The sequence below is a fragment of the Carassius auratus genome, unplaced genomic scaffold (genome assembly GCF_003368295.1).
Source record: "Carassius auratus strain Wakin unplaced genomic scaffold, ASM336829v1 scaf_tig00214237, whole genome shotgun sequence".
NCBI lineage: Eukaryota > Metazoa > Chordata > Actinopteri > Cypriniformes > Cyprinidae > Carassius > Carassius auratus.
The window spans coordinates 371,193-385,116 of record NW_020527572.1 but is presented as its reverse complement, the minus strand read 5'-3'; the positions used below and the strand labels follow the sequence as shown (position 1 = coordinate 385,116).

Below are 13,924 nucleotides of genomic sequence, written 5' to 3'. Positions count from 1 at the left end.
CACAGTGCACTCACTCCCTTCATGCCGTACCTTCTTTCTGTAGTGTACTTAATGTAATTTGTCTTTCTTTTTTTTCCTCGTTTTCTCTAATGTGGTTTCTGTCGTTCAGGATGTTGACCAGCGATGGACTGAATACCAATCTGGCTTCTCTTCTCTGCTGCAGTGGACCAGACAACATACAGCCCTCATGACCAACAGGAGCTTCCCCCACAATCCTGTGGAACTCAAGGTGAGAAACGTGAGGGAAGGAGAAGCTGAGAGAAGGGATGGGTTTCAGTTAGGGTCAGCAACAAATTAATACTTTTATTTGGCAAGGAAGAAAGAGGTGTCTTACAAGGCCACATTTTCAGACTTTGTGACTGAAACAAACCTGTGATGCTTTAAATTGCTAATCACCATTTGATGTGACCTTACTTGGCTGTTTACCAAAAGTCTTGTCTTCCCCAGGCACTTTACAATGAATATGTCCACTTCAAAGAAACCGAGATCCCTGCAAAAGAAAGAGAGAAGAGCCACATTGAGCACCTTTACAAGCTTCTGGAGGTGAGAAGATAAAAGAGAATGACTGAAAGAGATTGAGGCTGACCTTGATTCTGCAGTTAAATTCAGGCGACACTGTTCACATGAGTCACAGTGGATCTGCACATTAACAGATTCAGGCTAATGTAGAGCACACCGCTGCCATGTGGGAGAGGTGGAAGACTGACAGTATAAAGGGAACCTCACATGCACAAACTCAAAAAAAAAAAAACGCTAGGAGAGCTTCTTTTCATGTTAAAATGATTGATGTTTGTGGATGTTGTTTAGGCGTGGATAGAGTTCGGGCGCATTAAGCTGCCTCCAGGGCTACACCCTAATGATCTGGAGGAGGAATGGGGAAAACTGATCCTGGAGATGTTGGAGAGAGAGAAAGCGCTGAGGCCTGCTGTGGAGAGGTTAGTGAGTCCACGTCTAGAAGAGACGATTGCAGCATTTCGAATTGTAGCTGTGTTGAGAGGATAATTTTTTTTGAGGAAGTGTCATTTGTATGAAACTTTTGAATCTTAGGTTGGAGATACTCCTACAGAAGGCCAATAAGATCCAGAACATGGCTCTAGATTGTGAGGAGAAACTCACATTGGCGAAGAACACTTTGCAGGCTGTAAGTACGGGAGGATCTCTCTGTGGGAGAACAGAGTTTGATGTTAACTGCTAAGATAGATAGCACACCAATATTGAATAAAATAAAAATAGATTAATATTACCATGAAGGATGCAGGCAGTGCTGCCTCAGAATAATCCCTAAAGTAGGTATGTTATAAGAAAAACCATGTTATGTTAGAAACACCACCACATGCCTTAAAATCCAGTCTCCGTAAACCGCTAGCTTTGATTTGGAACAAACTGAAAGGGCCCCTCTTAGTTTGTTGCTTGGATATTCATCATTCAGAAATGTTCTGTGCTTCATAATCTTCATCTGTCTTTCCTAAGGACATGTCTCAGCTAGAGAGTGGGCAGCCCGTTCGCTGTGAGAATGAATTGGGGATGTATCTGCAGGACTGTGAGGCTTTAGTCAGACAGCTTCACCTTGACCTGCAGGCCCTCAGAGATGAGAAGTACTACCAAGTGGAGCAGCTGGCATTCAGGTAAGAAGCAGAGAAAGAAAATGGAAAAATGTGTGTGAAAAGTGAAAAGATTTAGAGGCTAGAATGGCTATGATTTCATTCTTGTTGACAGTTGCTTCAAATTAATTTGAGAGGTTTCTGTTTTGCTTCTTATGAAATATATGACTTATTATGTTGCAAACAGTTATGCTGCTTGATATTTTCTGGAGGAACCACAATACATGTTTGTCAGAATTAATGTTTTCATTTATGACCCTGAGGTCATTTCTCTTTTGTAGGGTGTCATGTTTGCAGGAGGAGCTGGTCTCTTTGCGCCTGCAGTGTGCCAGTGTGTACAGGAAGGGTCATTTCGCCACAGGGGGTCTGCTGGGAGAGCACGCGGGTCAGAAGGGTTCTTCAGGGCGTCTGGCTACACTGGGAGCACAAACGCTTCTGGGAGCAGTGGGAGCTGTAGCATCCCTGCTCAGACGGCCGATGACTCGTGCAGACCTGGTAGCCATGTCTTCCTCTGAGGATGAAGGCAGTCTGCGCTTCATCTACGAGCTGTTGGGGTGGGTGGATGAGACGCAGGACCTGCTGGAGCGAGCTGAGTGGGGTTCTGATCTACCCTCTGTAGATCAGCATCTGCAAGACCATCACATCATTCACACGGCAGTGGAAGATCTTCTGAATAGCCTCAAAGAGGCTCGAAACTATGAGGTACATGAACTATGAGGTCTTGGTATCATATTATCTTTTACAAAAATTGAGATGTAGTCTCATAGTCAGGGAGCATGTACCATTCTGTTCATTCAGTGTCTTGTGCAGATTCCATACAAACTGGAATGAACTTGAAAAAATGGCAAGCTCCAATCGTATTTTCTGACTGCACTGCAACAATATTTGTGATTGTGTGTGACTGTGAAAAATATTAGGTGCACCGGTGCAAGTGACCTGATTAAAGCTCATGAATGGTTGCATACAGGCTCCAAAATTGGCCAAGTGCCAAATGTAATTAAAAATCGTAAAGTTTTGACTCTGCTTGTAAAAAAAAAAAAAAAAAAAAACTTTGGAGATGCACTGTTTCAGTTTAAAACTTGCTGTGTGTACATCCAAACTGTCAAGTCTGAACTGCTGTAAATAGACTGCTAGAGCTAGTGTAATAAACACTGCACACTTTTTTCATAAGCAGTAATTTATTTCCTCATGTTCTCCCCCCCCCCCAGTCAAGGGTCTCGCCTAATTTAAGTAGCAGTTACTCTGAGACTCTATCCAAGCTGGAGAACCAGTATTGCAAACTGCTGGTGAGTTTTTCTGCTTGAGCATTATGATAAGCAGGCATATGTGAGTGTATTTGAGTTCATTATACACTGAATGTATTATGGTTATTACTGTTCTCTAATCTCATCATGGTGTGACAGAGTGTGTCCTTACAAAAGCAGAATACTGAATGCTGTAAAACACCTGCTCTTGACAATATATCCACACCCACACACATCTCCTTAATTTAACCAAATCAATTCTCAGTGAAAACATAGTTTTTCAAAAGATCTGTGAAGCCAATTCGCCAAGGGTCCTTGCTTACCATTGGAAAAGCATCAGACTGAGCGGTTGGCCGCGTTATGGCCAATGTTATGAATGTTGTTTTGTGTTGTCACAGGAACATTCGTCATGGCGACTGCGTTGCCTAGAGAGCCTTCGAGCTTTTGTGTCCCACTGCACTGAGGAGCTGATCTGGCTCAATGAGAGGGAGGAGGAAGAGCTGGCCTTCGACTGGAGCCACAGCAACACCAACATGGCTGCCAAAAGAGAGCAATATTCTGTAAGACTACATCTATAAAAAAGATTCAGTAGTCGTCATACTTGGTTCTATGCATTGATTGTTGTTGTTGATTGGATTTTGGAATGGACTGGATGAATCTTTCACAATAAGATCGATAAAACGCATGATCGGTGATTTTTCCTTTTATGCTGACTCTGATGTAGTTGCAGTTGCTCATTACATTGTTCTGGACTTGAGCAGTATATCAAATTATCCGTACTCTCGTAGGACATGAGGTCAGCGCTGGAGGAAAAACAGGAAGTGATGCACTCTCTCCAGGAGACAGCTGACCACATGTGTCAAGAGAACCACCCAGCCAAACAAACAGTAGAGGTGAGCTTCACTCACTGACCTCAATAAACATGGTTTAAGATCAGATTTGGAACTCTGTCGTGACCTGTTGTCCTCTGGTCACAGGCCTACAGTGCTGCCCTGCAGACCCAGTGGCAGTGGATCAAAGAGCTCTGCATATGTGTGGAGCAGCATCTCAAGGACAACACTACCTACTTCCAGGTAATGAGTCGAGAGTCTGTTTTCAATAGAATGTCATTCAGAATTACATTGTTAACTTGGGGTTTTAATGTCATGTTTTTGTTTTACAGTTTATGAGTGATGCACGGGACTGTGAAAGCTATCTACGTCAGTTACAAGACACCATTAAGAGACAGTACACCTGTGATAAAAACAGCAGACTAGGCAGATTGGAAGACCTGCTGCAGGACTCCATGGTGGGTCTTCCCTCTTACAAAAAAAAAAAAAAAAAAAAAGCTTTAGATTTAAATGTATTTTATTTGTATTTATTGAATATATTTACCGAAATAGTGTTGAGCATAGGAGATTGTACTCATTTGAGGATTGTGAATATTTGAGCACAATGAGTTCACAGGAGGTGATGTGTGTCCTCACATACAGTATGACAGATGGCAGTATGAGAGAGGAATTGCACTAGAGCATATCCTCTTTGGCCATACAGAAGAGAGTCCAAGTCTGGAGAGATCAGTAAGGACATGAATGCATTGAAAATTAAATAGAATCTGGGATGGATTTTATCTTCTCAATTAGATTTTTTATTAATTTTTAATGAAAATGAATGAGTTAATATAACCCTTGCCATTAGGTGGTTCCTAGTGATCCACTAATACTGACTATTAGACACACAACTGCAAAAAAAAAAAAAATGCTATTACTATAATTTCCAGTTAAAATGCCTGCTTTTACTTTTTTATTTAAAAAATAGCTATTGATAAAAAAAAAATTCTTTAATTTATTGATTAACTTGAGCATAATCAAAAGCCTTTTTTGTGTTTATAATTAGGCATTAGTTTATTTAATTAAAATATTGATGTTAGACACAAACCATTTTTTCTAGCTCTCACTGCGGGTGATTTCATTTACGTATTTGACCGAAAAAACAAAACCGCACATTTAGTTTAATAAGTAACAACTGATATGCCTCAAATAAGGTTTGTCATTATTTCACCCTCGTCGTTGCTCTGAAAATCCTCTGTGGTTTTGATGAACTCCATCCCCATGCTGATATGCAGTCAAATTTATCATCACTTAATTTTTTTGCAGCAAACATAATGGTATAAGCTCTTTCTGTCGGCCTCTGCTTCCCAAAGTCAGAACTAATGAAAACCTCATGAGCTTTTCATGGATGTGTCAAACCATATACTCTTGCTAAGAAAATAATAACCCAGGGAAGAATATCAGTGATGGTCTTTCATTTCCTAAAAGCCATTTTGAAAGTCACTAATCTATTTTAGTGAGAAAAAAATGAATATTTATTATAATGATAGCACATATACATTCAGTTAATTTGAATGGAAAAACAAGCAATGGAAGAAATTCAAATTATGGGGACCTTGCAGAGACTGAATGAGTTAAAAAATGTATTGAATTAAGTTTATTGTTCAGACACCTTTGGTTACAGAATAAATTAATTTGAACCTCTAACACCAAATTACTCTGTAGTTTTTATTTTTGTTAACTGCTTGATTGACTTATATATTTTATTTTTCAGGAGGAGAAAGAACAGTTGATTGAATACCGCAGCACAGTGGCCAGTCTTGTAGGTCGAGCCAAGTCTGTAGTCCAGCTCCGTCCACGCAGTGCAGATAGTAACCTGAACACCACCGCACCCATTCGTGCCATCTGTGACTACCGACAAATAGAGGTATAACATGCTCCAGATATCTCCCCATCACATTCTGTTTGCTTTGCTTTACCTTCCCACATCTCGACCCTGCATTGATCTGTATGCTCTTAAGAACTGAGCTAAGATCACATTTGGAAAATTAACTTGATCCTAATTCAGTTTTTCTGAGCTTTGCATTTGTAGCCCATTCCTACCCCACCTGAAAAAAAAAAAGTTAAGTATAGTATAAAAAAACTATAAAAGGGGTAAAGGTGCCATTGACCAAAATATATCCAAAATATTTGTCCTATGCTCATTTAGCTTGGTGAGACACATTATGAGTGATGAATAGACCTAATCTACCAATTTGAATCTATGATGCTCTTCATTCACACATCACATACTCTGTCAATGATGAAATGAGATGCTGTCATTTATTGAATATTCATCTGTATGCAGAATACAAACGCTCATTGACTCTCCCAGCTCTGGCCCTGTATCTTTTCCTGATCATATTGTCTCGGTCAGACGAGAACTGCTAAATGCCCAAAAGTAATCTCTTTCTCCCTCCTTAACCCCATCCCACCCCCCCCTTTCTCTGCCCTCCCCCAATTTTACTCCTTTTCCTTTTTTCCTCAATTTAACCCCGTCTTTCTCTCTCTGTTCCCTTCCTTCTCCCTTCCTCTTTATGTGTGTCTGCGGGGCTGGGCAAGGCCAACTCTCAGGTACTATTTCCGACCGTTCTACTCCTCTGACCTTTGCTCTCTGGCCTGGCCCTGCACACAGGAGACCCCTGCTTTATCTCAGGCATCCTGTACAGTGAAATAGCACCATATATTTTAAGAATTAGTTTTTTTTTTTTTTTTTTTTTTCAGCCCAATAAATCTTCTATTTTCCATGGTGGGAGCATGTTGCATGTTGACTTGCTATGCCATTTTAATGATACTGTATTTATCAGTCACAAGCACGTGGTTTCCCTTTGTTAGTAAGATAATTACATACCGATACGCAACATATTGTGAAACATAATGTTCTCTGTGTGCAAGGGATATGGTGAGAGTTGAGGTGGGACACTAGAAAGTGCCCTCACATGTTTTATTTACTTGCTTTTCATTTTATGTTGCCCTGAGGGTTATTAAAGCCTATAGCTTTCATGTTAGCCTGGGCAAAGTTAGGCTGAAAAGGCAAATACACTCTCACATTAAATTGAATAAGAGGAGTACTTAGCAATTTTTTTTGCCAGATGAGTTGTAAAGATTATGTTAGTGAAGTAAGGCATTATTCCACAAAATTCACATTTCATGTAATTCAGTTCATATGAAGGCCATTAGCATTAACATTTTATTCCTCATCCTTTGGTTTATATTTTGAATCCCTTCACATTTTTATCAACACTAACCATCAGTTCTGCTTTTTTGCTCAATTTTTCAAATCCTTTACCCGTTATGTTTTTTCGATCCCTTTTTCTGTCCCTTCCTTTTCTTTTTCTGTCTTCCTCTTTTCTTTCTTTCTCAGATCACGATCAGCAAGGGAGAGGAGTGTGTATTGGAGGATAACTCTCAGCGGACTAAGTGGAAGGTCATCAGTCCCACAGGAAATGAGGCCATGGTGCCATCTGTGTGTTTCACCATTCCGCCCCCTAATCAGGAAGCCATCGACACTGCCAGCAGGTACAGCACACAGATCCTTACAGGTTCCTTATAAACATTGTTAATCAGGATCTCACACACATTCAGGAATATGGTTTCTGTAATGTGGCATATTTTTGAGTGAAACAATGTATGGTATAGAAATAACACACTATGCATAGGTTTATGCTATGGAAATGAAGTACACACACACACACACACACACACACAAATGCCCTAAGAATGACTAAGCAATGCTAGCATCTACCCAAGCATTTTAGTGGCAAGTTCTGAATGGCCAGACAAGTACTATTAAACTAAACTAAAACCATTAGAAATGTTTTCATTAATTTAAATAAAGCTAAAAATAAAATATAAATATTAGAACTTAAAATTAAAAAATGTTGAAATAAAATAAGTGTAAGTTTAGAAATTTACTAAAACTCTTAACTAAACTAAAAAAATAAAGCTAAATAGAAATAGAAAAAAATGCCAAAAAAACATGTAATTACTAAAACTTTATCATATGTAAATAGCACTGGGGAAAACACCACTCACATTGTCTTTTTGCTAAATTGATTTTTTTTTTTAAGAATAATGAATTGTGCACTATAACACAAACACCAAAAAATCGTACATTTTGTATTGTATTTGTATTACGGTGTATTGTCTTTTTTTGTTACATAAACATCTATATAAACTATGTGAGATTTAATGTTCTCTTTGTCTAGAATGGAGCAGATGTACCAGAATGTCATGTCTCTGTGGCACCAGCAGCATGTCAACATGAAGAGCGTGGTCTCCTGGCACTACCTGCAGAAAGACATACGAAATATTTCCTCCTGGAGTCTGGACACAGTTAGTCCCACAAAGTTTCCCCAATTTCCCATATACTCTCTTATTGGAACTCTTTCAGAGGTTTGTCATAATCATTTGTCTTTTTCTCTAGATGCGCTTGCAGGCTCCAGAAGAGAGACAGCAGGCTTTAGACAACCTCGACGCCCACTTGTCCGACTTCCTTACGGACAGTCACGAGAGCTCCCTTTTCACGCCAACTGAGCGCTGTGAGCTGGAGAGAGAAACTGAGAGCTGCCGTGAACGTTGCCAAACACTGCAGGTCTCTTTGGAGACAGGTAAGATGGTCCTGTGTTCATGTGTGTATTGATAACTTGCTATGAAACCATAACATGGTGCTAAGAAGTTATTATTGTTTTTTCAGTGGAAAAGGATGAGTTGGCCTCTCGTGCTTACCTCTCAGAGCTGAAGAGCATCAGGTCCCATCTGGAGGACGCAGAGAGCAGACTGATGCGTGGCCTACAGACTCCACACCCCAGCACAATATCAGGAGACGTCGCAGACAATGCAGTTCACATAGCAGAGCAAGAGGTGAGGAGTGATCAGCACAACTACGCCCTCTACTGCGCACATGTCATTTGAACTTCATGGAGTCTTAAAAAAAGAAATGTAATCTGAAGATTCCTTTAATGGTTTCACAGAAACTTCAGCAGGATCTGAAAGGACTTCAGTCAGATTTGGGTGAGGTGTCTCGTCGCTGTGTGAACTTCTTTGAGGAGAAGCCTTCCTCTTCTAATGTGCCTGTCCTACGCTCTGAGCTCAACCTGGCCGTTGAGCACGTAGAGAAACTCAACTCCCTCTCCTCTGTTTATCTGCAAAAGTTAGTACACAAAGTCATTTCAATTCATGTATGCATGTACTCTTAGTCATCAACCCTGGTTTGGCCTTAATAGACAACCATATTTTGAGTGTCTGTGACTCTGCATCTGCCAGGTTGAAGACGGTTGATGTGTTGACGAGAAGCCTGGAGGTTGCAGAAAGTCAGGTGAGAAAGTATGAGAGTCGACTGAGTGAAGAGGATATGGTGCCAGCTGATACTGCTGCAATCCAGGCCTTGAGAGAGCAATTAAAGGTGAGACCCGCAGACACTCTCACATTCACTGCTGTTATTTGACTAATTTCTCAACCATATCAACTAATCGCCAAAGTAATATTTGTTCATTTGACATATCCTCATAAGACAATATTTGTTTCATTAAAAAAAAAATTTTTTAGGTAAGGATTTTGCTGCCTCAAAAGAAATAGATGCATGATGCAGACTTTTTGTTAAACTGCTTTCCCAACATCTTCGACATTCACTAAAATTGCATTTCGCCCCCTAGTGGCAGTTGCACAGAACTTTCAGATTGGTTGTGCTAAAGCAGTTACCTTCTGCTTATTCGCCATGTTTAAATAAGTGACTATTAAAACTAGGGATGCAACGATTGGATTTTTTGGGACCGATACCAATTTTAACAAACACTTATTGTCCGATTGCGATACTGATATTTGTCACTTCCTCTCTTATTTGAAATGTTTACATCAAAATAGATTGTATTTTTAGCATGTTTTAAATTAGCAAAGTTCAAAAAGACCTGCATTAAATTATACTAGCAATTTTACTGCTGCTTCATCAAATAATTTTAAATGAACATGGATTGGATCCATTTAACATTCAGCAGGCCTAAATAAATACAACAAAACAAAGATATTATATAAACTCTGCTTTTAGGGTAGGTTTAACAGTTTTCAGGTACAGAAGTAAGAAGTAAAAAATGTAAAATGATGTTTTCATTGTATAAATTAAATATGAATTCTTCTTTATTGTAACAGACTTTATTATGATTTATTTGTTTTTGTATACATTTTAATATATTTTTTGTTAGTTTAAATATGAAAGATCTTTACTAAGGAGGGACACTTATTTTGATGGGTTTTCTGGTCTACAGAGCTATATGGGTAATGAAAGCACGCAGTTCATCAGATTTAAAGTTTGTCGGTTTAATAAGCACCTCTTGAAAAGGCATGAGTTCTGTATATATTTGTTTATTTTTTTGTTATTTGTTTACTGTTAGACTGTAGTAAGTGTTTTGTGTAATTCGCTGTATGTTGATGATAATGCAACTGAAAGAGAGTTTAATGTGCACTTCTCGTGCTGTTTTGGTTATTTTTTTTTTGGGGGGGGGGGGGTGAAAAAAGATGCAATAAACTTAAGACATGAGAAAAGTTTTGGTCATCATTCAGATGAGGTCCGCTACACTTACGAAAGTTACATAAGTTTTTTAGTCAAGAATAGTGTGCAATCTTTTGTCTTTTGTTATTTGATTAACATTAAAGTGCAGACAGCGGCGCTAGGATTATGCAACAGACATTATACAGCTCAGTGCCTTCAGGCAGTTCATTAATAAACCACCATTGTAAATTGTGGAAAAATCGGCCGTTAAATATCGGTGCCCGATATATCGGTGCATCCCTAAATAAAACGGAATATATTAATGCAAACAAATAAATAAAATGTTATAATTCTAAAATTGTTTTGGACTCCAGGTAGCTCTAGGAAGTTAGTATCTTCTGATCTGTTTGTTTGTAAGAGACTGTGGAAAGGCAACTTTCTGTTGACTTTTTGGTTGCATTTCAAAACACCCTTACCCTGTTGCAGAAATGGCATTCAGAGCTGGAGGAGCAGGATCACATATTCAAGAGTCTGAGTTTAGAGGTCCAGCAGGCTAGAGAGGTCAGAAACCAGCTCATCAAACTGCACCCTGACCGCAGTCCTGAACTGGACCGCTACCAGGAGAAAGCACAACAGCTTACAGAGAGGTGGAGCGGAGTGAGCAGGCAAATGGAGACACGGTGAGTTGTTTCTAAGTCAAAAGAGATAGAAAGAGTACAAGTATTTTCTGTAATACTCCAGATTATAACACAAAGCATAATGTCCTACAGGCAAGCAGATCTGGAGATGCTGGGTTCGGTGCTGCAGCAGTACAGAGAAGGCCACAGCTCTCTTATCCACTGGATAGAGGACACCACCAAAAAACAGGAGAACACGCAACCTGAGCAGACGGACAGCAGAGCTTTGTCAGAACAGCTTGCACAGCAAACAGTGAGAGACCACTCTTATATTGCTGAATACTTCCAAGTGTTGTAAAACAGATGAGTGTTTGATTCAGTATCTGTTCTTCTGCAGGCCTTGGTGGCTGAGATAGAACAGAACCAGGTCAAACTGGATGAATGCCAGACGTACTCTAAACAGTACTGCGCTGCTGTTAAGGTACGCACTCTGTCACAGTGAACAGTGACGGCTACTGCTTACTGCTAGCCATCATGGAGAACTGGAAACATTAACACTTGTTTCACAAATTATATTCCTCCTTACTAGACCATGTCTTCCATTTTATGCATTAGGACTATGAACTCCAGCTCATGACGTTCAGAGCTTTTGTTGAATCAACCCAGAAGTCCCCCGTGAAAAGGAGGAGGATGCACTCTTCATCAGATGTCATCACACAGGAGGTAAATGCAGGAAAACCAGGCTCATATGACATCAATTTATGTTATATATTTATAACATTTACATCAGTTGTCACGTTGACTTCAGATGTTTTAATCACATTTTTCTACTACGTCTTAGTTTATGGATTTACGCACACGCTACACAGCTCTGGTCACCTTGACAACACAACATGTCAAGTATATAAGTGATGCACTACGGCGGCTAGAGGAGGAAGAGGTGTGTTATAGCTTCCTGTGTCTCCTAGTTTCAGTTTTGAGGTTTACCTACTGTATACTTGCACAAGTATTCCCATAATAAAGTCAACATCAGATTTCATCATGCAGTGTAGGTTTAATGAAAATGTTTCCGTTTTGTGGTACAGAAAGAGGTGGAAGAGGAGAGGCAGGCGCGAGTGGGGCAGGTCTCAGAGCTGCTCGGCTGGGTCAAGGGCCTACAGGAGCGCGCTGGCAGATCTGCCGAACCATCACTTGCTGCACAGCAGGTAGATTCTGATTGTTATCTATTGGAATATTGACGGAATATTTTAAAGTATTCTATAGACAGTGGTGTATCAATCAACAGTGAGTGGACTGTATGTGTTAAGTGGCTTTGAATTACTGTATCTGTCTCACTTCTAGGCTATTAGTGAGCAGTTAGCAGCTAAAAAAGAAGAAGTTGCTGAAGCTATCAGGAGCACCCAAGTTTTCCTGATGTCAAAACGGGCCAGCAAGTGAGTTTGCACTATACGACCCTCAACACACATACATTGGTTCTCAGGCTTTTTATACCAAGTGCTACCAAGTCAAGATCAGTCTATTTCAGAGCATTTAGTCCAGGTCATATTTGATATCAACAACTTAAAAAAAATTGTCTTATTTCTGATTAAAAATGGATACGAGAAGAAATAGCCTGCGAGGTGCAGCATATAAGATTAAAAGATTGAAAATTAGATTGTAAATAATTAAGAAATTTAAAATAAATTATATATGAGAAATATGTTTTCAGTATATTTAATAAAAATAGTTTGAAAATATTTTTACTTTAAGTCTTTGGAATTTTGCAAAGGCAAGTGGGATTTGGACAAAATTTTGTGTTTAAATTAAAAGTTGTGTACCTTACCACTTGTTGTGCTGTTTTTATTATTGTTCATTTACTATTATGTATATACTATTATGTTTTCATTTTTAGTTCATTATCGTGATTTTGTTGTGTGGTTTTGACTTTTTTTATTGGTTGTTTTCTATTTATCTTTTATTTTTATTTCAGCTTTATTTTAATTCTCAAATATGATTTTTAACAGATTTAATTTACAGTAACCCTGGCCTCTTGGGGTTGTGCTGTGTATTGTAGTTTGAGAACAACTGCACTATATTCATATTCACCTCTAAGTACCAGTAAATGTTAAATATGCATGTACGTTGTTATTAACGAAACGCATTTCTCTTTAGGCTGTCTCCTGAAGAGCGCGTACAGGTGGTCTCCCAGCTGGATGAGCTGACGGCCACCTACAATCAGCTGTGTGACAGTTCTGCCGCACAGTTACAACAACTAGAGGAGCAGCACGCAAAAGAGAAGAAGCTCAAGGTAGAGTTAGAGGGGCAAGAGAATGACAGCAGTGTTCAACTTTGCCAAAGCGAGCTTCTACAGCAAAAAGCTTGTGTTGAAATGCTCCTGAAATATATTGCTTTAAATAGTGGTCTTTGTTGTGGTCAAGTTTTGTCATTGTGCTAGAGATATGCTACAGCAGTGTGTATGCGAGAGCCAGAGCGAGTGAATTATTTTTGTTTGTTTTTTTATGTTGCCTGTCACGTGTGGTTTAACATTCATCATCACATTCATACATCTCACAGATATTGTCTTATTTAACAGTTATAAAAGATTAATAGCATGGTGTGAAATCTAAATCATTCCTATTTTCTAGACCATCCCTCATTTGTCATTATTAATCAAGCACATCTGCTTAAACGCAACTCATTGTTCATTAGAATAGAATAGTGTTATTATTTGGCATCAGAAACTGCTTCTTTAGCCACTTTAGTGACCATTGAAGCCACATGCACATTGTAGATTAGCCTTTTCTTTTTCATTTCATTTAAATAAGGCACATATAAACATGTAAATGTAAAGGCATAAATGTCATTACATTCATGTTGTTTTGTTGCCACATGCAGCCACAATTAGAACTGTGCACCCATACATATATCAGTCATCATGTAGTGATTACTGTGGGAAGAATGGTATGTTTGTGTTTGAATGGATAGAAGCTAAAGATATAAACAGAAGCAGAAAGCAGACGTCAACATTTTATTCCTATGGATTGGTATAGACTGAGTGCAGAAAGCAGCTATGCAAACCTCCACCTCACTCTTTGAGCATGATGTGTCCAGATCACAGCTATGTTTGTTTGTGTGTCTGTATGTGTGATAT

The 13,924-nt window shown here is 39.1% G+C and overlaps 1 protein-coding gene across 1 annotated transcript in view; it reads left to right on the top strand.

Moving 5' to 3' along the window:
* The window catches only part of LOC113091600 (microtubule-actin cross-linking factor 1-like), a 156,899-nt gene that overhangs the window by 77,059 nt on the left and 65,916 nt on the right, over window positions 1-13,924 (top strand). The window contains 27 exon segments of the mRNA XM_026257176.1: window positions 110-229; window positions 448-543; window positions 808-935; window positions 1,048-1,141; window positions 1,471-1,625; window positions 1,883-2,303; window positions 2,810-2,887; window positions 3,244-3,405; window positions 3,634-3,738; window positions 3,823-3,918; window positions 4,008-4,133; window positions 5,429-5,581; window positions 6,256-6,267; window positions 7,058-7,212; window positions 7,902-8,028; window positions 8,120-8,303; window positions 8,390-8,556; window positions 8,667-8,845; window positions 8,959-9,097; window positions 10,664-10,857; window positions 10,948-11,107; window positions 11,192-11,275; window positions 11,410-11,517; window positions 11,636-11,734; window positions 11,880-11,999; window positions 12,136-12,227; window positions 12,946-13,081. Of these exon segments, the coding sequence (XP_026112961.1) occupies window positions 110-229; window positions 448-543; window positions 808-935; window positions 1,048-1,141; window positions 1,471-1,625; window positions 1,883-2,303; window positions 2,810-2,887; window positions 3,244-3,405; window positions 3,634-3,738; window positions 3,823-3,918; window positions 4,008-4,133; window positions 5,429-5,581; window positions 6,256-6,267; window positions 7,058-7,212; window positions 7,902-8,028; window positions 8,120-8,303; window positions 8,390-8,556; window positions 8,667-8,845; window positions 8,959-9,097; window positions 10,664-10,857; window positions 10,948-11,107; window positions 11,192-11,275; window positions 11,410-11,517; window positions 11,636-11,734; window positions 11,880-11,999; window positions 12,136-12,227; window positions 12,946-13,081 (3,690 nt within the window).